The 19,842-nt window shown below is 46.0% G+C and overlaps 1 protein-coding gene across 3 annotated transcripts in view; it reads left to right on the plus strand.

Annotated features, from left to right (window-relative positions):
- The first annotated feature begins 2,320 nt into the window (after positions 1-2,320).
- Positions 2,321-19,842, plus strand: part of LOC126530280 (ubiquitin carboxyl-terminal hydrolase 25-like) — an 85,507-nt gene continuing 67,985 nt past the window's right edge. For 2 of the 3 annotated variants that reach the window (XM_050177593.3, XM_050177595.3), the window contains exons 1-4: positions 2,322-2,727; positions 6,531-6,722; positions 12,860-13,029; positions 18,739-18,994. In XM_050177593.3, the coding sequence (XP_050033550.1) occupies positions 2,686-2,727; positions 6,531-6,722; positions 12,860-13,029; positions 18,739-18,994 (660 nt within the window). In that variant the 5' untranslated portion in view covers positions 2,322-2,685. Of the gene's footprint in view, positions 2,728-6,530; positions 6,723-12,859; positions 13,030-18,738; positions 18,995-19,842 lie in introns of all 3 variants that reach the window. The other variant, XM_050177594.3, reaches the window with a different exon arrangement.

Consider the following 19,842-nt stretch of genomic DNA (forward strand, 5'->3'; position numbering starts at 1 on the left):
CTTTACAGTGACTATTTTTAGGCCCCTTTACAGCCACGTCACATCAACTTCATAGAACCCATCACTCCATCGCGAAATCACCAACACTTGCGTGGCGCTCTTTGGCCATACCTGGCCGTTGTGCCAATAAAAACCACACATTCATTCATTCCTTCGTGTAATTGCTTTATATTTCGATATTACACCTCTGCTTCGACTTTTCGGCGAAACTCCTGCCTCTCTATTGCAAGCATCACTTAAGGCTAAACCCCGTTAGCGCTATTTATACATAGACAGGGACGAAAAGAACGACGACGACAATTAGCGCTTGTCTTCGTCGTTCTTTTGGTCCCTGTCTATGTACGCGCTGTATTGCTGTTTGCAATGGAATAACGACTAGCCCGTACTCAAACCCTGCCTCTCTATGTCCCTTCTTATATTAATTTTTTCTTTTCTGTGAGTCCGGGTATAAGCGCTCCTGCGCATGACTGCTGTTGATTCTGATTTCGAGTGAATCCGGCTACTTTATGACCTCTACATGCAAGTGGCGATGTTTTCATCCATAATAAAGGTTGTAAATTATTAGAAAAGTTTTTTTTCCATCAGTCGTTAGCATTGCTTACTGGAAAGAGAAGCCATACTGAGACACATATCATACACGGGCATTTCACACACCGTTGATAAAAGACGCTGCCGAAGGGGTCACTGAAGTCCGCAGTCATATTTTTTTTTAAGGTCCAAAAAGCAGGCAAAACAATTTGAAGCGAGGTGAACATGGAGAAACACATTAATTCTCTAGGAGTATATAGCTATACATATGCCACAAGAAATAATTATTAGTTGGCTACCTTGTTCTCTTTAAAAATATATATAATAAGCTTTGTCCTGTGTATATATTTAAATATATTGTGTTTGTGCATGGTGTTTATAGTGGAAATTAAGACAAAAAAAGTTGAAGTGAGAAAATACGGATGAGGTAGCCGCCGCAGGTGCTTCTTAGAGTTACTGTACCGGTAGCATATACCGTGACTCTAGTGCTTCTAATGCGCCTGTCCTCCTATGTCAGGATTTGCAGAAATAAAACGAAAGTATGAATTAAAAACCGTGCGTGCACGTCCGTGCCAACAAGGACGCAGTAAGCTGTTAGCCAGAGTAAAATTTAAAGTGAGAATTGGCAGAGGCAACTCAACAGAAACCTCAAATGATGTGGGTGTCATAACTATGATAATGACAGTTTATGGTGGTGTGTGTGTGGGCGGGGGGGGGGGGCGAAGTCGTAGGCTTTGCCTGCTGGCAGAGCCTGCCCCCCCCCCCTTCCCTTCCGGAAAAGTTCGGAGTGGGCTCGGGCCCCGGAGCCCCCCAGTAGTCGGCGCCTATGCGCAGGTATGAAATTTTCAGAATTATCGCGAATGACTCTGAGAAAACAATCCGGTCGATCGTACCCTTTTGTGCACGCTTTAGCCAAATGCGAATCCGATTATTCACGCTCGCCATGAATGTACAAGCACGATAAATTCCGTGTATCCACTGACTTCTCGTGCTGACAGCGCTCAAACATTTCCGTGCAGGACCGGGAATATAACATGTAAAAATTATATTCCAATGCTCTTTAACGCCTGTGAACTAGTTGAGGCCGCGTTGCTATTGGTACTCTTTATTTAACTCTGAAAGTGTTATTTACGTCCCATACTTGGAAGCTCTAAGTGGTTTCGCGTTCAATTCAAGCTCTACTGCATATTTCTCGACCGTGTTAGCGGCCGGCGTGCACACGAGCCATGCGATACAAGCATGGAAAGAAAATAAGTACAAAAAATAATCCAAGGTCACCGCATATGAGCTTCCGCCTAATTAAACAAGCCGCCGTGAAGAAGCGCACCTACGGAACAGTTGACCACGCCCAGTCGCCACTCCCGCTAAACCTGTTTTAAAGCTCGTCAAGGAAGTTACGCAAGACTGCCGTAAGCTGCACCGATTTAAATCGTCTTCGGTGTTCTTGGGCACAATTGTGGGTGGTACAAGAAGAAAAAAAAATTACATGTTTCTTACAAACGAAGTGACATTACGCGGAAGAAGCGTTAGCGTTTCGTACTGCTGAGCGTCTGCTCCACCCGACTCCACCACGCCCACTTTCGGATTCGCGTAATTTCTTTTTATTTCGCAACAATAAGGCTACTACAACCTTAACAGAGGCATTCACAATTCATATTTGCTGATCTTAGCTTGTAAGAGGAGCCAAATGCAAACAGTAGATTGACTATTTAATTTAAAACAGAACGTGAAAGCGCGACGTGTTTCTTAGCGCTTTTCCGCTCGACTGTCGGCAACCTTTCTTTCTCAGCCTCCGCTTCTCCTCCGTTTAGTGCGAGAAGATCCAAATCCAAAACCTGCGCGTTTACAACTATTTGGCGAATCTGTGCTCGCGTGTTTGTTTAATTCGCGGACTCTCCGGAGTTGTTCCCAAGTCACGCACTCGGAGGATGACGCGCTCCAAAACGCTGAGAGGTCCGCGAGTGCCGTTCTAGCTCGTGCAGTTAGCAGACGCCGTGTCAAGCGGCGCTGGGGACGACGCAAATGCGTCTGTTGTGGAACCATGCCAGTCGCTGCTGCGGAAGGACTCTCGACTCTCACTGGGATCTCCGTGTTTGGCAGCTGATCGGCCGTCTCTGTACATAAGTTTTTCGTGTGCTTTGGACGACGAAAGTGACCATGACCGTCGAACACTCTCCCTTGGATAGCCACGCCAAGAAGGTGAGAAGAGTTGAAACCACCGTTAGGCTTAGGACTCGAAGGTCGAGCGGCGTTCGTGGGATGCGGCTCTCTTTCCTTCACGTTGCGGTTTCGGTGATGACGCTTTAGTTATATTTTTGCCCCCGTGACCTGGACGTGCGGCAGCCTGCCACGTTTTTCTTTCTGCTTGCGATCTTCCTTTTGGTCTCCGGGTTTTCTATTTATTCTCCGTGCAGTAAAGAAGCTCGAATGTCACCGGCGTTGGCCGGTAGCGCATGCGGAGGTTGCTTTTGCCGGCGAGCGGAAGTCGCCGAAGTGATGCGGCTTTGCAGCGTTCTCCGGGCATGCGTTCGTGGAAAACGTTGCGATGCATTAGCGGGTTTTAATAAAAATGGCTGTCAAAGTTGGTACTACTACTACTCGTCGCCATTTGCGACGAGTACGCGACTGAACGCTGCTCGTGAGGAGAGCTTCACGTGCTGCGTAAAATAACGTGGAAGAAGGTAACACCGTACCTGCAAGCGGGTACAGTATTCACACGTGTGGGGAAAAAAAAGCGTTAAAGTCGATTCTTCCTTATTTGAAACCGGCTCCACCCGCCTCGACATCTGTTTATACTGAGCTGAACTAGGCGAAACGCTACCGAGCGACAAAGTTCGCGACCATTTCCTTTCACGAGTTTGTCGTGTTTGCGTGCTTCGCGCTCGTCGAGCGAGAGCGGAAAGCGAAAGTGTAAACTGCACTTTGGAGCTCCCTTGCTAGGCGCTGCATAAACTGAAATTTGCGTTGGGCATTAAGGCCTAGTCTTGAGCTTTTCCAGAACCGCATGCTGAGAAAACGGAAGCCTAGACGGACAGACGCAGCACCTTCGACCCTTGAGCAAAACTCCGGTCGTTAGAGAAAGAACTGGACCCAGTGTTTAGACGTGATCCAAGAGGATTAATTACTAAAGAGTCTAAACTAATGATCTGTCTCCTCGTTTTGCTTTAGTCAGCTTAATTAGGTTAGGCATTAACGTGGAATTATTGCCCTTAATTTGTACCCACACTTATCGTGAATAACGAAGACAGTCTTCATTGTTTGATTGAAGTGTGACATTCTGCGGAAACTTATTTAAAATAATAAATGCTTTTCATCACAATGGTTGTGTTCTGAGCTGACTGAACAGTTCAGAGGCCTGTCTATTGCCAGAGCGTGGCCAGTATGCCGTCTGAACCAGAAGTATGCGCCAGGTTAACAGCTGTTGCCTTGAGCTGAAGTATGTGAATGAACTATGTTTTCTATTTTTCTCATTCATTGGCGGCAGTAAATAGTTTTCGTTTTAAAAGTAATGACAGGCTCAATTTATTCAGTGTAAAAGATTCGGCTAACAGCTGCTTTTTGGATGGGGGGAGCATGTTTATGCCTGTTGACCGATGCAAAAATGCTTGTGTGCTATGCTTTGGGTGCATGGTAAGGAAACCCGTGGACCCAAAGATAATCCGGAGCCCTCCCACTAACTAAGACATGTTTTATAGCTTGGCCGTTTCTTTGGTATGTCACACCCTACAATTCAATTCTTGCTTTAGGTAACCCGGTACAGTGAACCGTCATCTAATGGGGTGCGGTTTTCCTCACGGATTTGCCTTGCTTTTAACATTCTGTTACAGATGAACAATTTCACAATACAGCGCAATTCATTGCTTTACGACGACAGAGATGGCTGTCAAGCAAATGGGGCTGCAGCCCCATTTTCTCGTGCTTGAATGCGAGTATGAAATCTTATACCTGACATTTCAAGTACGAGATACTGCTTGTTTGACTCGTATTAATTTCAAACATTTGGCATTCTCAAGCATTCATTTGTGGCCAGGTACACAGTCACAGTGATATCGCTATTAGAGCCTGCCTGGAAGAAAGTGTCAAGGAAGTAGTAGATTATTTCATAATGCACTGCAGCTACACTTGTGCAACAAACAGAAGAGCCACACAAACGAAGGTACAGTGCTGTACGAACAGTCATGTTTAAGCTCAGTCACCGAGCTTTAAAGGGACGCCAAATCAGAGTATCAAGTTATACAGTAGTAGAATATTATGCTTCTGCAGTATAGTGAAATGGTCAAGCTTGCCACAAAAAGATACTTGGTGAGCTGGAAAAAAAAACTTGGAAGCAATAGACATATGATGCCTTAAGTCCCTAGCATGAGTTGAACATGTTGGGTGTTGAAGAGGCACCACAAGCAAGACGAAAGACAGTTGAGTGCTACTCCCATAGATCGTTGATAGTGCTTCATTGTTGTCAGTCTTTGTGGTGCCTCTTCTGCTGCCAGCATTTCGATTCATAAAATCGCTTACTAGCCCAATGCAGCGCCACCTCAGAATACATGCCTGGCACCATTAGTAGCCCCCCCCCCCCCTCTGTATTCTAGAATGCTCATCCACTTAACACTACACCTCGACTGGAGAAAGTAGATGGCAGTGCCATCCTTCAACAGAAACCGTCACTGGGCTTCATTGGAAGTCCATGGGGATTCTCTAGAAATGTAATGTCTGCAATTCAGGGGCGGTGCTGTGCTCAACTCGCCGGATTGGAGGAACAGCTTCCGAGTCGAGGATGGTTTGAGAATACGGGAGTACGAATCAAGACTTGGCAACTATAGAAAATATTTTTCTATGCCATAATGAATCATGTGCAAAAATACTTCCGTGACGTCACACTGATGTACCGGTGCTAAGGTTTTTGTGTGAGAAAAGAATTCATTCTCAGTTTTTCTAATCAGGATTTTTCTGTTAAGTGAGTGAAAGTAGTTGATGTACCGGTGCTAAGGTTTTTGTGTGAGAAAAGAATTCATTCTCAATTTTTCTAATCAGGATTTTTCTGTTAAGTGAGTGAAAGTAGTGTTTTTAAACGGCAATTTACCAACCTGGACTGGTTTAATGCGGGCCCTTATCATCTATTTAACTAGGTCAGTCTACTGTCTGCTTCAATGCAGTTTAGCAATAGCAGGTGTCGCACTCATGCTGATGGGTCGGACAGGAACCCAAAGGACACAAAAAATGACACTTTTGTCCGACTGACCTCTATTGCAAATGCTCATGCGAGAACAGGACACAAGTTGACAATCGCCCACTTGTGTGAAATTACATATGGTAGCACAAAGGTAGCTATTGTGCTGGTCCAATGTCCTGTTCCTAGATAGAGCTTATCAGTGAGCTGTAGCGATGGTGGGCTATATATATGCATCACCCAAGTGTGCCCTTCATTTGGGTTTTATTGGAATTCTCAACAACGGAACAGTTATAGGCTTGTGCAGCTGAGAATGAGATTGGGAGTCATGATTCCAGGTTCTTGCAGCTGCATTCAGGTGGGTGCAAAATGCAAAGATGCCTATGTGTGCTATGCTTTGGGTGCAAAAGAATCTCGGGTGGTCAACATTAATTCACAGCATCACACTACAATGCCTCCCATAGCCCTTGTGTTTCTATGGGGGCACAAAACCCAATCAATCAATCAATCAATCAATCAATCAATCAATGTAGGCATTTGGAATATGGCACCTGTGTGTGTTGCGTATGCCTTTGTTATGTCCTGTCTATTCGAGCTGTGATGCATGCTTTTAAAGAATTATGGTTTTACAGGACTGGAAAATATTGGCACATGTACACTGCTGTGAGCATGTGGCATTCTAAGCTGATTTAGTGCTGCCTTTTATCTTGATCCCTGTACTACAGTGTCGCCTCTAGCAGCTCAGCGGCAACTCTTGAGACTTGAAATGAAAACTTTGAAAGCTCACTCGCTGCTGTGTTGGTGCAAAATTGTTGTTGTTCTTATCCAAACGGGGCAGCAGCAGCAACAGCAACAGCAGGAGGAGGCGGTTCGTCAGGTCATCAACCAGCTGAAAGAAATCACCGGTGTTGAGGATCCGGCCATCCTGAGCCAGGCCCTGGAGGCCAGCCGCACGGTCTCGGGCAACTATGACCTCACCCACGCCATCAGCATGCTGGTCGAAGAAGATGGCGGACCCTCCGTGTCTCAGGTAGGGACTCTCTTTTTCTGTTCACAAATGAGAGTGGGTAAAGGCTGAGGGATGCTGGCGACGACACATTCAGATTGGCGCATGTTGGTGAGGCACTTAAAAATGACAAATAGAATATGTTACTTGAAGGAACAGCGTGTAGGAAGTGCTGTGCTACGGCACAGTGCACTTTTAAACTTAGTGTTTGAGTAGTATCCAGATAAACTCAATGTGAATGTTAAATTGACTTCATAGGAATAAATTCACTGACGATTACAATACTCCTGAAATGGACCGACAACTGATTTTTAAGGACCTAGTTCTTTAGGGCGGAATGCAAAGCTCACCCTCGGTAGTGTTTATATCTGCAGCGGTTACTTCCAAAAGCGTGTGGATATTTAGTAAGCAGAATTTTTCCATCTGAGCAGCCTCTAGAAAGTAAGAGTCCCTCCTCCAGCAACGCCAATAAGTGAGAGCGATGTCTGTAGTCCGCCTCACAAATTGTGAAAGCCGCCCGTCGTTCTACTGGAAGCATAGCGCGCAGAAAAACGAACTACAAAGACCAGACAGGACGAGTGCTACAACAGCGCTGAGCGCTCGTCCTGTCTGGTCTTTGTGGTTCGTTTTTCTGCGCGCTATGCTTCCAGTGTAACCATGTTTTGCCAACCAGCCCAAGCCTATACTCTTCCATCGTTCTAATTTCACCGGAGTGTGTGTGACTGTGGTTAACCACCTACATTTTGACCTTGTCAACCACTTTTGAAAATGAGACCATTTTTGAAAATAAAATGCTGGTGCAGTGAGCTTGCGTTTTTCTCAAAGTTCACGCTTATGTCATGGCTGGCTGGCCTCCATCGCCGTTGTTTTGTCGATAAACAAGCCAAGCCAACTCATTGGAAACTAAGGGGAAGGCAGCGCCACTTTTCTGCTCACTACAAACAAAGGCTTAGCTACACATTATAAGTCAGGAAAAACTTATAATAATACAAAGCATACTGCATTTCAATACTAAGACCAGGAACAGCATACACTAGTAGAAGGTCATGTGCTGGACCTCTTATGCAGCTTCATGTTTTTGCCGCATGGGGTGCCAAAGGTAATCTTTCGCGACTTTTAGTGATGAACTAAAAATATGAATCCACGTTTAATAAAAAGACATGGCTCGTTTTAGCCACTATAATAGGGAGTCATTCCATTAGTGCAGTTATCTCGATTCATATACTGAGCGGTTGTCTGTCCCTTTAATGCAGCAGTTGAGTGCAGCTCTATAAGTGCTTCCATCTCGTGATATATTGGCTGGCGTGGGCAATCTGTATAATGCGACACATTGCAAACGTAGCGAAGAATGGCTTGACTGCCTTGCTAATCGAGAGATCGCAAGAGGAGGCAGTGTGTGGGTGACGCGTGGGCGCGATTCACAGCAGCCGCCGCAGACAGACCTCCACTCATGCAGGGCTTTGTTTCCATGTATGGTATTGGTGGACGCGCTTGCTGCATGCCATCAGTGAGCAGACGATGGCGCGCTACTTTGGCGTCATCTCGTAGCAGTCGTCACAGCAGAACCTGCTTTGTGTGGCACTATGCTTTCCTCCTCAACCGTTTGCCATACTCTGCTCCTCCATTTACCTCCTCACACTCGCTTTGCTATCGCTGTGTTTCATTGCCCGCTGAGCTCCGCGTTCGTTCTTTCATCCATCGTTGTGCTGGTTCACCCGGTTACGTTGACGCTCAACGCTGGAGCCAGTGCCTATGAGCTGTGCTCTAAAAAGTGCATGATGTGATGCATTGCGTAGACCTACACTGTGTTAGTAAAGAATTGTTTTTGAGGCCTTCGTGGTCAAAATGGAGCTGTAATTAATCCTGCAATACTAATCTGGTGTTTTCGTTAACAGCTGGCGGTGCTATATATATTAAACCAAAATTTTGCAGCAAGCTATTTGCGGAGCTGTGTTTTTGCTGTTTTGTGCAGTACGTTAGACAGAAAGAAGGTTTCCTAGTCATTTTAATTATATGGCCAGGGTGATAATGGAGGCTGCCAAAAATAATTGTTTAGCAGACTCGCTGTGTGAGAATGGGTTCAGTAGTGCTCTCACTAAAAGATTCCCTTGTAAAGGTCATGTTCAATGCTGTCGGCCATGTGGATTCAATTACAGCTTCAGTAATGGCTGGATTGCAATATGGGCTGAGATAATCAATTGAAAGGTTAATTAGGTCACTCTTTCAACTTCGATGTGAATCTTCCTGAGCAAAAATTGCTTTATGTTCAAATCCCATATTTAATTTACAGGCAGTCCACACTTCACGGTTATTACTGAAATACTCAGTGTGCGTCCAGTCGGAAGTCTCACATGATGCATCAAGCACGTAGTAAATGTTGGGGCTTTTGCGAGTAATTGTGATGTTGAGATGCCAGCTTGGTGTACACACCAAGCTAGCATCTCATTCTAGCATCTAGCCAGGTGGTCTGGCATTTTGAAGCAGAAGCACAGGGGAGTTTTCATACCTGCCAACTTTCACAATTTTATGAAATGCCCGACTTTTGGAGGTTGTTTAAGACTGTCAGAAGCCCATAATTTTGAATTTCAAGTTATATTTTGAAAGAATACGAGTGCAGTCGCCGACAAATATTCACAGCCTTATTTTTCGAACCTGCTCAATTACTCAGAACTACTCTCAGCACTGCCGTTTATGCACCAAAGAACCATTATATAAGAGCAACCGGCACTTACGCCATTATTAGATGACTATTTCGTGAATAGTATTTTCGTTTGTCTACGGCACGGCCCATTGCAGCTGTAAGTATGGGTCAGACTGTCTGTTCATAACATCCCTACAGAAGAAGAATGAGAATTACTTTGACACATTTTGGCAATTAAACAAATCTCACCAAATTCCAGTATTTTCTTGGTTGCAGCTGCAGACTGTTCCCTGCATAGCAGGTAGTGTTACTAATGCCTGAGAAACCTCTCACTGCTAGCATACGTAAACAAAAAACATTGCACCATGCACGAAGAAAGGTGTTGGTGTGTGTCATGTAATTCGATGTAACATTGTCTTATGCGTTTATATTGCTGAATGTGGCGTAATTATTACATGGAAGGTGTTGCAGACCTGAACCTATTTACCACCGAGCAAGCAGAGTGACTTGCTTATGCTTGCGTGACCAGCAACCGTAGTACACCGCATACTTGAAGCACAAAGATGCCCAATGACACTGTGTGATTTGGCATAACTTTGCATCCACAAGCTGTAGTAGGTGACGTAGGTATTCCATAGAAAGCACCCCGGATTGAAACAACTGCACTACAAAATGTGGGGAGTAAGATTGCTGTGACCACACTACTTGCATAGCGTCTTATGGCCTTGCCTGCTTAGTGGGAAGCAGAGAGTGCGGTAGCTTTCAAATTTCAAGGTTGGCAAGTCTGAGTGGTATAAATGCTCTCTGTTCACTGGCCCCTGCCTGCAGGTTGGCGGCGCGAGGCCACAGGTGGCGGGCGACGGGGCCGCGGCGCCTGGCAACCATCCGGGGCCAGCCACTTCCCCGCAGAAGCGCCCTGCCAAGGTCATTGACCTCACGGGAGAAGGGGACGACCTCCAGAAGGCGATTGCCCTCTCCCTTCAGGAGCAGCAGGTGGGGGGTCACTTGTGCCTACAGCCTCCCTGTCAGGCTGCTGCTACCAGCAGTTGACCAGATGCCATTCGGTATGGAGCAGTAGCAAACAGAATGAGAACACAAGAAAAAGGCGTAATAGTGCGGTGCTTCTTTTTCTTGCGTACTTGTTCTGTTTCGGACTATGATGCAGTATGCAAAAAAAAGATCCAGGGAACCCAGTCACTCAATTTATTGCTTGTAACAACCAACTAAAGCGAGGGGAAGCGCAGGGGAAAAGTTCAGTGTATTTTCAATTGAAGTGTAAAAATAAAATGGTGTGGTAAATAAAAGCGCAAGAAAAGACAGCGGGCAGCATTCGCTGCCCGCTGCTGGCACTTTTTTTGGTAGCGTCATCCCACTTTGGGCGACACTATCGGCTATTGGGAAGGAGTGGACCCGAAAGCATGGCTGGCTTTGCTTCATAGCGCTGATGTGAAGATATCGTTGACGTGGCATGAAACTATCTTTCGTTGCTGACTCACAAATGCAACAAGAGAGAGAGAGAATGAAACTTTTATTTGAAGTAGTGATTTGTCAGTCGACGTGGGAGGGTCCCTTATTCCAGGAGCCCTCTGGCTTGGATCGCCCTCCGGGCCCGGGCGACTAGTTCGCGCTGGTCGACCAGGTCCGGCTTGGAGATCGCAGCCTCCCACGTTTCAGCGCCAAAAAAATTCTTTTTTTTCATTCAGATTTGCTTTTTCCTATTGCCCAATGAGTCGGGAAATCTTGCGGCCCCTTCTGTGTAAGAAAAGTCCATCAGTGACTGTACTTATTTGCATAAAATATTGAATTTCAATATAATGAAATTTTGATATAACTAAGCAAATTGGCAATTTTACTGACGTCGTTGTATCAATGTTTAACTGGGTGTATTTTTTTGCATATGAACTGCAGCTCCGCAATTACAACACTCTGGAAAAGAAACCATACACGGATATAACGTACGGAAATAGCTGCATGCAATGCCTGAATTTTTGTAAAAACGATCTCCATTCACATATGCACGAATTGTCCACGGCACGTCTTTGGCCAGCTGCTCTGTTACCCACCTCTTCTAAATTCACATATAACTCGCACCCTGACTTCAGTGTTAGATTTTTTAAAATAGTTTCGTCTGTGCACTTGCATACTGGAACACAATAAACTCGCATGTAGATGAAAAGCCTTAAGCTGAATTTCCTCATTACAGCAAAAACTGCCATTGTCGCACAGCATCATTAGCCTTTCACAACATCGCGAAGACGCACGATGGGCAAACACAAAATGCTCCCACAGCCTGAACCAACACAATATTTTAGCTAGATGAAAGTGCAACAGTGAGCAAGAGCTTGTGAACAAACTTTATGTGCAGCTGGAGTTGTTGCAAATGTTGAATTTGCACTCTTGCATGAAAATATCTTAATTGCAGCACTTAGAAAATAAACTGACTCCAGAGACCAACCTGTTTTCTTTTTTTCCAATCAAGGAACCAATTTTTCTTGGATTTGTCAACATCTGGCTTTTTCTGCAAATCCCACAGCTGTTCAAACTATTCGCGTTCAGATCATTCAACACTAGTTACTATTCACTTTGACTTCGCTTCGAACCGAAAAACTGATATTTGCACAAGCCTAGTTTTCAAGCTCATAATGTAGTAAACTACATTATGAGCTACACACTCCTACATAGTGTAGGAGTGTAGTAAACTCTGCAAGCCTCTGTTGTGGGTCGATGGCAATAGAGTTCACTGAAGCAGCAGGCTTTCGAATTTAAACTAAACGAATTTTCTTGCCATGGCAATGTGGGTTTCTTGCCGGAAATTTCCAGCGCGTTTGAATTAAGCAAAAAGTTGAATTAGCTAAGGTAAAGGGTCCTTAGAGCATAGCAGGTCAATAAGGCATTACATGGCCTAGGGGGACCAAAACAACCGGCAAGATGTGGAACCTGGCACAAGCAAACACTTGTGGTGGCCTGCAGGCTTGTATGTAAAGGAAAGTAAATGCCATCATATAGGTTGCAGTGTTTCTGGTTATTCCAAGTGCGATGATGCATTGTCTCCCAAGTGTGTTGTTGCCATGTTGCAAACGGCTGGGAATAAGAGTAACTGTCAAAGGTATCTTGGTGGTAGGCTTTCCTTTCGTTCGAAGAGGACGTATACACTGCAGCCCACTGTTTAACAGAGTGCAAGGGTTTATGGCATCTGCAAATTTTACTTGGCCCCTGGCAAGAGTACAATCGCCGGCCTTTGCAGCAGATGACTTGTGGTTGGTGGCGCTGACAGCTTTCTACAACCCTATGGATAGCTTCTACCAGCACTGGAAGCTAGAAGGCCACCGAAGTGAGAGTTGCACAAATGAGTGTTTGTCCCTTTAAAAACACATAAGACTGCACTGAGAATGACCTGCTGCTGGTGGTTTGCACTTTACTGATTTCATTCTCTGGTGAACGCTGTGGTGGAATCGTCGGAACGTGGCTACGTGTAGCTTAAGCAGCCGATGAAGCTTGTGGTTCTGGAACGTGCTTCCAGGTGGCCGGCGTTTCTGCGGAGGAGCAGGACATCAGTCGGGCCTTGGAGCAGAGCCTCGGAGGCAAACGCAAGCGAGGTGCCGAAGCCTGGCTGGACCCGGCCAACCCGTACGAACGCCGGCGGCTGGGAGACTGGCCCGTGGGCATCAAGAACGTTGGCAACACCTGCTGGTAGGCGCCTGCGGATTGGCTTGATTATTATCTAAATAAGTATGGACATGACCTTTTCAACATGTCATTCTGTCTGTGTTAACATTTTCCTGCCCTCGCCTACTTCCATCGATTAAGTTCTTTATAGATAATTGTAAATTTGTGTTTTGGTGCTCCCCAATTGGCTATTGGGCAGCTAGCACCGTTTAATAGGTTATATAGAAACAGTTTCTTTAGTTTCATTTTTTCTCATTCCTGTTCTTCTTTCTTTTTATCTGTACAGTGATAACCTTCGAGTGTCACGGCGGCGACAGAACATCTGAAAAAAACTTGTTTTTTTGTCGGAGCGAAGTGCTGCCTATCATTGCTTTAGAGGTGCTAACCTTCTGTGACTTCTAGAGAAAAAAAATTCTTATTTTACTGCCATCCATAAGCTTCCACCAAGACTGATCTTTTGCTTGGCTCTATGACAGCTGCCACCACAGTAGTTTCGCAGTACAGTAGAACCTCGTTGATACGATCCCGTTAGTTATGATTTCCCAGCACCAATGTTTGCGATTGAGAACACAAAATAATCGCCCAATACAGCTACTCCTCTTTTTTAGTGATTCATATATTCCCGAAAAACACGCTGTTTGAGCACCCACGTTCAGTACGTTGCCAAACTGCCATCGCATAATACATTTTCCCGCCGCTAGATCCCATGTAAACGAGAAAACGTATACAGTGTGTGTGGTCTAGAACAGAAGCTACTTGCTTCAGCAGCTTCCCTGCAATACTCGCCTGCCATCTCTCGTGAAAACGCTGGTGCACACTAATTTTTCTATTCGGGTACTGTCGATCTCCTCCCGGGTTATTGCACGCCGCAGTCCCAGCTATTGCAGCCATTGCCATTGTGATGAGCATCTTCACCTATCTGTTTCACGGCGTGTGGGGCATAGTGCTTTGATGCATCTAATGCCACTGCTCATGAGTTCTCTCGAAAGTGAAACTATCTCCGAAAGTGATTACCCAGGAATGCTGCCACGTGACCCTTGGTGCAGCAAAGCAACGCACCATGCAATCCCGCATAAATGATTACTTGAGTAGTCCTGCTTCAATGAAAAATTAATGTTACATGCTTCTGTCGCACAGTTTTGCTCTTGTGTCTCAGCGTTTTTTTATTTCTTTTTTTTTGGGGGGGGGGGGGGGTGGGGGACTTGAAAAACTGCTTAATTTGAAAGTCCTTTCCATGGACCGGTGGACTTCGAGATTTTAACCCTTTCGCTGTCATGGACGTACCGGTACGTCATCGCGCTTCCCCCCCACGGTGTCACTGACGTACTGGTACGTTCTCTATCGTGCGTTCAAAATTTCGCGCCTGAGCGCAAAGCTGGCGCTCCTGAATTGGCCACGCCATCTGTTGACTCTTTCTACAAGTTCGTATATTCTCCCCGACCTGTGTTAACCCATGTATTGAAGAGTACAGTGCGACTGCCACTCCCCACTTTCTCTTTGCTGAGTGGCGCGGTGGCTCCACGTTCCCTGGATCATGCGTCGCGTGCGTGTGGTTATGGGTTCAAGGGTTGTTCTGCCATCTCCACTGGTTTGAAGGTTTTTATTTTTCTTCTGTTGGTGTGTCTGCTACACCGCGTCAAGTTCAGGCGCACATGCCGTTGCCTCTCCGAAAAGAGTGACTCAATTGCTGCTTTCGCTCTCTCGCCGAACCCTCGCTTCCGACTTGCAGCAGTAAAAGTAAAGCCCTTTGAACTTTGTTTAGCCTTTTTCCATCTCCCTCTGTCTTCTTGATCACGCAACGTCCCATTTCTCTCCGTTGTGCGGGCGACTGAAAGCGCATCCTCCCAGCGCGCGGTTACTTTCGGATGGCTGAGCGCGCGGGACCTTCGTCTGCTCATTGGTGCGGTGGCTCAATTCCGATTTAGGATTCGAGCCGAGCTCGGATTCGGACTCGGACAGAGTCGCATGCGAGGAAGAGGGTTCCGCATCGTCAGATTCGGATGTTGAACGGATTTTATAGTCAGGCTGATGATGATGATGATGTTTACTAACAGCAGCTACAGAACACTGAAATGTGCATATAGCATTGACTATGTTATTTGTATACCAATCATAATCAAAAATAAATTGCTATGTTCATTCCCTGTTATGCTCGTTCCCTGAAACCAAGCCGACACTGGGGGTGCGTCACGGCCAGAAAGGTCCGACAGCGAAAGGGTTAATATACTTTAATCCTTTAATCATTTCACGGGGTGCTCACACACTGGTGATGCTGCCGCATCTGTCTCTTTTTTGTAAGATGCGCAAGAACTGACGGAATCCTGTCTCGTGAATTAACAGTCGATCGCTGCAAGTTTCTCACTCACTTTTTTTTCTTCTTTTTCACGAGCGGGCACTGCTGAGTTTGCTGGCGGCTACTTGCGTGGCACGCTTCGCTTTCATAATGGCTGCGTGTCCTGGTGCCATATTCTCTTATGATCCACTTCATTTCTTTTTTGTACACATGCATTCACCCTGAGGCATTCTTTTATGGTGGTGTTAGGCTGGAAGAAGTCTGGAAAAAGACTGGAAAAAGTTCCATGCTTATGGCCCTTCCTTACTAGTTCAGACACGGCCTAGGGGCTGCCTCACGCTACGTACTGTCTTTTTCTGGAATTGCACCCTTGGCAAGTTACATGACACAGTGGAAAATGAAATGGCGCATTTCAAAGTATGGGCCTAGCTCTGTCAAACCTATTTACAGCAAAAAATAAGCTGCGTGAGCTCTACTGGATTTGTGAAAAATTAATTATACTAGTTCGTTGACACATTCAACAGTAAACCATTTGTGAAACTGCACACATAGAAAAACGTTTTGTTGCTTTTCCTTCACCTAAATAGTTACTTGCTTGTTTTAAATATAAGCCACACACTGAAGAGTTTAAGCGGACATGTGGGTTCCAAGACAAATTTTGTTAATTTTGGCCTGAATTTTATTATATTTAATAGTATTGTTCTGTTTTTCTGCTGATTGTAAATATCTAATTAGATTTTGTATGTCTGCATTAGAGCAAGCGATACCAAGTTCTTAATTGAGAAATTCAGTCTATTTCTTGCGGGTCTTTTCAAAAACATCACTTTGTCAAAAGCAAAAACAATGTATATGGCGAGAATGATAGAGAGTAGCTCTAGCCGGTGATGCTGATTTTATTGTTCTCAGTGCACTTGTAATGCAGAAATGCAATGTTTTTGCTAATTTTCATTTGCAATTAGGGCAATTAGAGTTTAGCAGTTAACTTTAGAAATAAATAAATAGTGTGATCGATAGATCCATTCGATATGAATAAATTGATAGCAAACATTTTGCTTGTACTTAGAACATAGGAAGATGCTCCGTAAGGCAGCACGCAGTGCCGAAAAAAATGAAACTGAGAAAAACAAATCTAAGCCTTCAGACCACTGTAACTTTTATTGGCCTAGCAATATGGCAATTTGAACTGCATCACCATGTAGCCATGTCCTTCAGCAACAAGTTCATGACAAACATGTGGCCAGTGTAGAGAAATAACACTGAAATATTTGTTGCAACATCATGCATAGTCCTAGAAAGCAATGCAAGAAAGTTAGCACTACCCCCTTCACGTTTCTCTTTTAGATCCTTGTTGAACAGGGCGCACACAAATAGCATCTCTCTTAATGAAGTTGTGCAGCATTCATGGCCACAACAAAACATGTCCTTTGCAGAAAGTTTTTGGCTGCAACAAAATATCTGGATCAAATGCCAGCGGTGGCAGCCACATTTCGATGGAGGCAAAATGCAAAAGGTTCATGTACTTCTGTTGTGCATACCAGGTGATCAAAATTGATCCAGAATCATATCGTGGTTCTGGCACATAAAATCCCAGAATTCAAGTTAACAAAACAAAAAAAAGAAATCTTTTGCACATTCAAACAATTGTGCATTCAGCACAGGTCACACCTAGAGCTATAGTAGCCCAGGACTGTAGGCAGAGTGTGTTGCTGGCTTGTGCCGTTTTGCAAGCTTGCTTGTCACAGCGTTTCTATTCGTGTGATTCTTATCGGACGTGCGAAGCCTCCGATGAGCCTTTTCGAGGCTTCGGCGCACCATTCGCGAATGCCACAGGTGGAGCACTCTATCACAAACTTCACTGATTTTCCTGGAGGAGCAGTAGGGCCTGTAGCAGAGACCGGGCCTGCTCTCCTGGAGCAGTATCTTCGCTCGTGCCAGGCTTTTCGTATCTTCCCTCCGTGACTTTTCAAAAGCATTGTTTAATGCTCCCCTTTGAGCTAAATAAATTTCCTTCTGGAAAAAGATGTGCAAAAATCGGTAGGCAGGAGCTGCAGAGCTAGCAAATGGAAGCAAAGCAGGTACACGCAGCATTATAATCTGAGGTGCCCTCCTGGAGCAGCACTTGTAAAAAAAAATCCAGTCTATCGTCACAACAACTGAAGCACCCAGCAACAAAAAGTGCCCTGCAACTTCTACAACACTAGTCAGAACCTTGCTTAGAGCCCGTACTCCTTGGTAAGGTCCTTTGAAAGCATCACCGCTTTCTTGCCGCACCCGGAACACAGCATGAGTCCAAGCAACTCTTGTACGATGGATAAATCCACAATTGCAAATTCAGTTCCGCTGTCGTTGACGTCCTCTTTCGTGTCAACACCCAGCAGCTAGAACTATTGCTCCATTGCAGACTGCGACGCCAGGCACGTTTTCGTGTTAGTGGCGATTGCTGCGTGCTCGCTACTTTCTTCGGTCGTGAAGAAAATGGCGTGTACACGATCTGTGCAAACACGCGAGGCGTGCGCGGACGAAGTGTTGACTCTAGATGTGCCAGGTTGCAGCTCGGAACTTGATCCCGCAGAATCTCCAGGCAGACCAGCAACCGGCAACTCCAGGAGTATGACAGGCCTAGCCGCCTTCTGTCGCACATTCCACGGCCGCTTTCGTGAACGTTTGATGCGTATCAGCCTTGAGGCAACAACCTCCTCCAGCCATTCGGGCAGTGACACCTGATCAGACGTCGGCTGAACAAACGTAGACAGCAGACAGCGGAGCGATGAAACCAGAGATAGAGAAACAAACATAGCAAAACGCGAGAGCGGTAGAGTGTGCGCCAGCCAGAGGCGTGAGGCTGAGGCACGGACGCATCCTTCAGAAATGATGCGATAGGGTTGGTTTCGTTTCACCGACGCCATTTTGAACCAGCGCAAAATTTGCACAAAGAAAACAGCTTTAAAACAAGCACAATATGGCAGCCGCCGGCCACTGTATTCACAAATTGTGAGGGCGCGAAGGCCGAAAATTTGTGCCCAGTTTTTGCTAATTTCGCGTCCACCCTGGCCTGTATAAGCGCAAGTTTTTATTATTTTCCGATTAAGTTTACCTTCTAGATTTTGCGGAAGGATTCTCGAATGTATAAACGTAGCAAAAAATGCACTTTTCCAAAGCTCTACTTTTTTACGATGTCTTGCCCTTTCAAGACCCGCATCTCCGCTTAAATTGGCAATGAAGTGTCTGACTCTTGGGGATGTGTTGGCTGGCATTTGCCCTCAAAGAAGGTAATAATATGCATGAGTGGGGCTCGCTTATTGCCATCAGTGACCTTTTCTTTTTTTTTCCCCTTGCTTAAAACTGTTGCACGTGTCTTCCAAGCCTCTGCACTTGGTACTTTTTATCTCGCTCGCTTTTTTCCTTATGGCAATGTCGGAAACGATCTCGGCCGTGCCCAGGTTCTCGGCAGTAATCCAGTCCCTGTACCACCTGCCCATGTTCCGGCGCCTGGTACTGGCCTTCGAGCCACTCCGGGCGTCCGCCCGGGACGGTCGGCCCCTGCAGGAGCAGCGCAGTCTGGGGCTCATGCTGGAGCTCAGGCCCCTGTTTGCACTGCTGGCCGCCTCGCGGCGCAAGTACGTCGACCCCGGCCGGGCGCTCGAGCTCCTGCGGGACGCCTTCGTAGGCACGGCGGGTGGCGCCGGTGGATCCCAGGTACGCCTTGCATTATTGGTGCTCCTAAGGTGGTTAGCAACCTTTGCTGCGCTTGGTGTCAATTTTTGGTTGCTCAGTGCTATGGTGTTGGGCTGCTGAGCACGAGTTCGCGGGATCGAATCTCGGCCACGGCGGCCGCATTTCGATGGGGGTCGAGAAAGCAGGATGTTTAAAGTAAAAAATAGATTTATTTGTCTTAAGCTGCAGGTGTGAATCTATTGCTCGTGTATTGCCGTAGCAAGTAGTCCCACTGTGTATGGTGTCATTTTTGGTTTCTAGAATGTTGGCTAGCTTAATAAAATTCAGTTGACAATTGCACGCTATTAGAGTTGTCGGACGATCCTACCGTTGTCAACCAGATGTAGGAGTCATCGGACGACCTCGCTGCTGCCACCATTTGAAGGAGTTGAAGGTCGTAGAGAGGAACTCGATGAACAGGATTTATTTACAGGATTTACATTTAAAACAAGACATACATCGACATTCTAGCGTGACTCCCAAATGGAGCCCGCAAGACGACGCATACAGCAAACAGCTTACGAGCACACAGCTCATGAGTACATTTCTCGCACGACAACGAGCACACAGCCCACTAGTACATCTCGAGCATGGCAACGAGCACCCTCTCACAGCCAACAACCGCTGCTTATAAGCACTTGTCCCCCCCTTGATTCCAAGCGAACGGAAACGTTCGTCCAGTCATCGTTCGACGTCACCATTCGACGTCACCGAAGATGACCCGCCCTTTTGGAGGAGGCGGGCTCACATACTCGTGTTGCACACACACACAGGTGTAAAGGTCCGGAGCCAACGTCGGAGGGCTTCGTAGAACTCTGCTCCGTCAAGGG

The sequence above is a fragment of the Dermacentor andersoni genome, chromosome 5, assembly GCF_023375885.2.
Source record: "Dermacentor andersoni chromosome 5, qqDerAnde1_hic_scaffold, whole genome shotgun sequence".
Taxonomy (NCBI): domain Eukaryota; kingdom Metazoa; phylum Arthropoda; class Arachnida; order Ixodida; family Ixodidae; genus Dermacentor; species Dermacentor andersoni.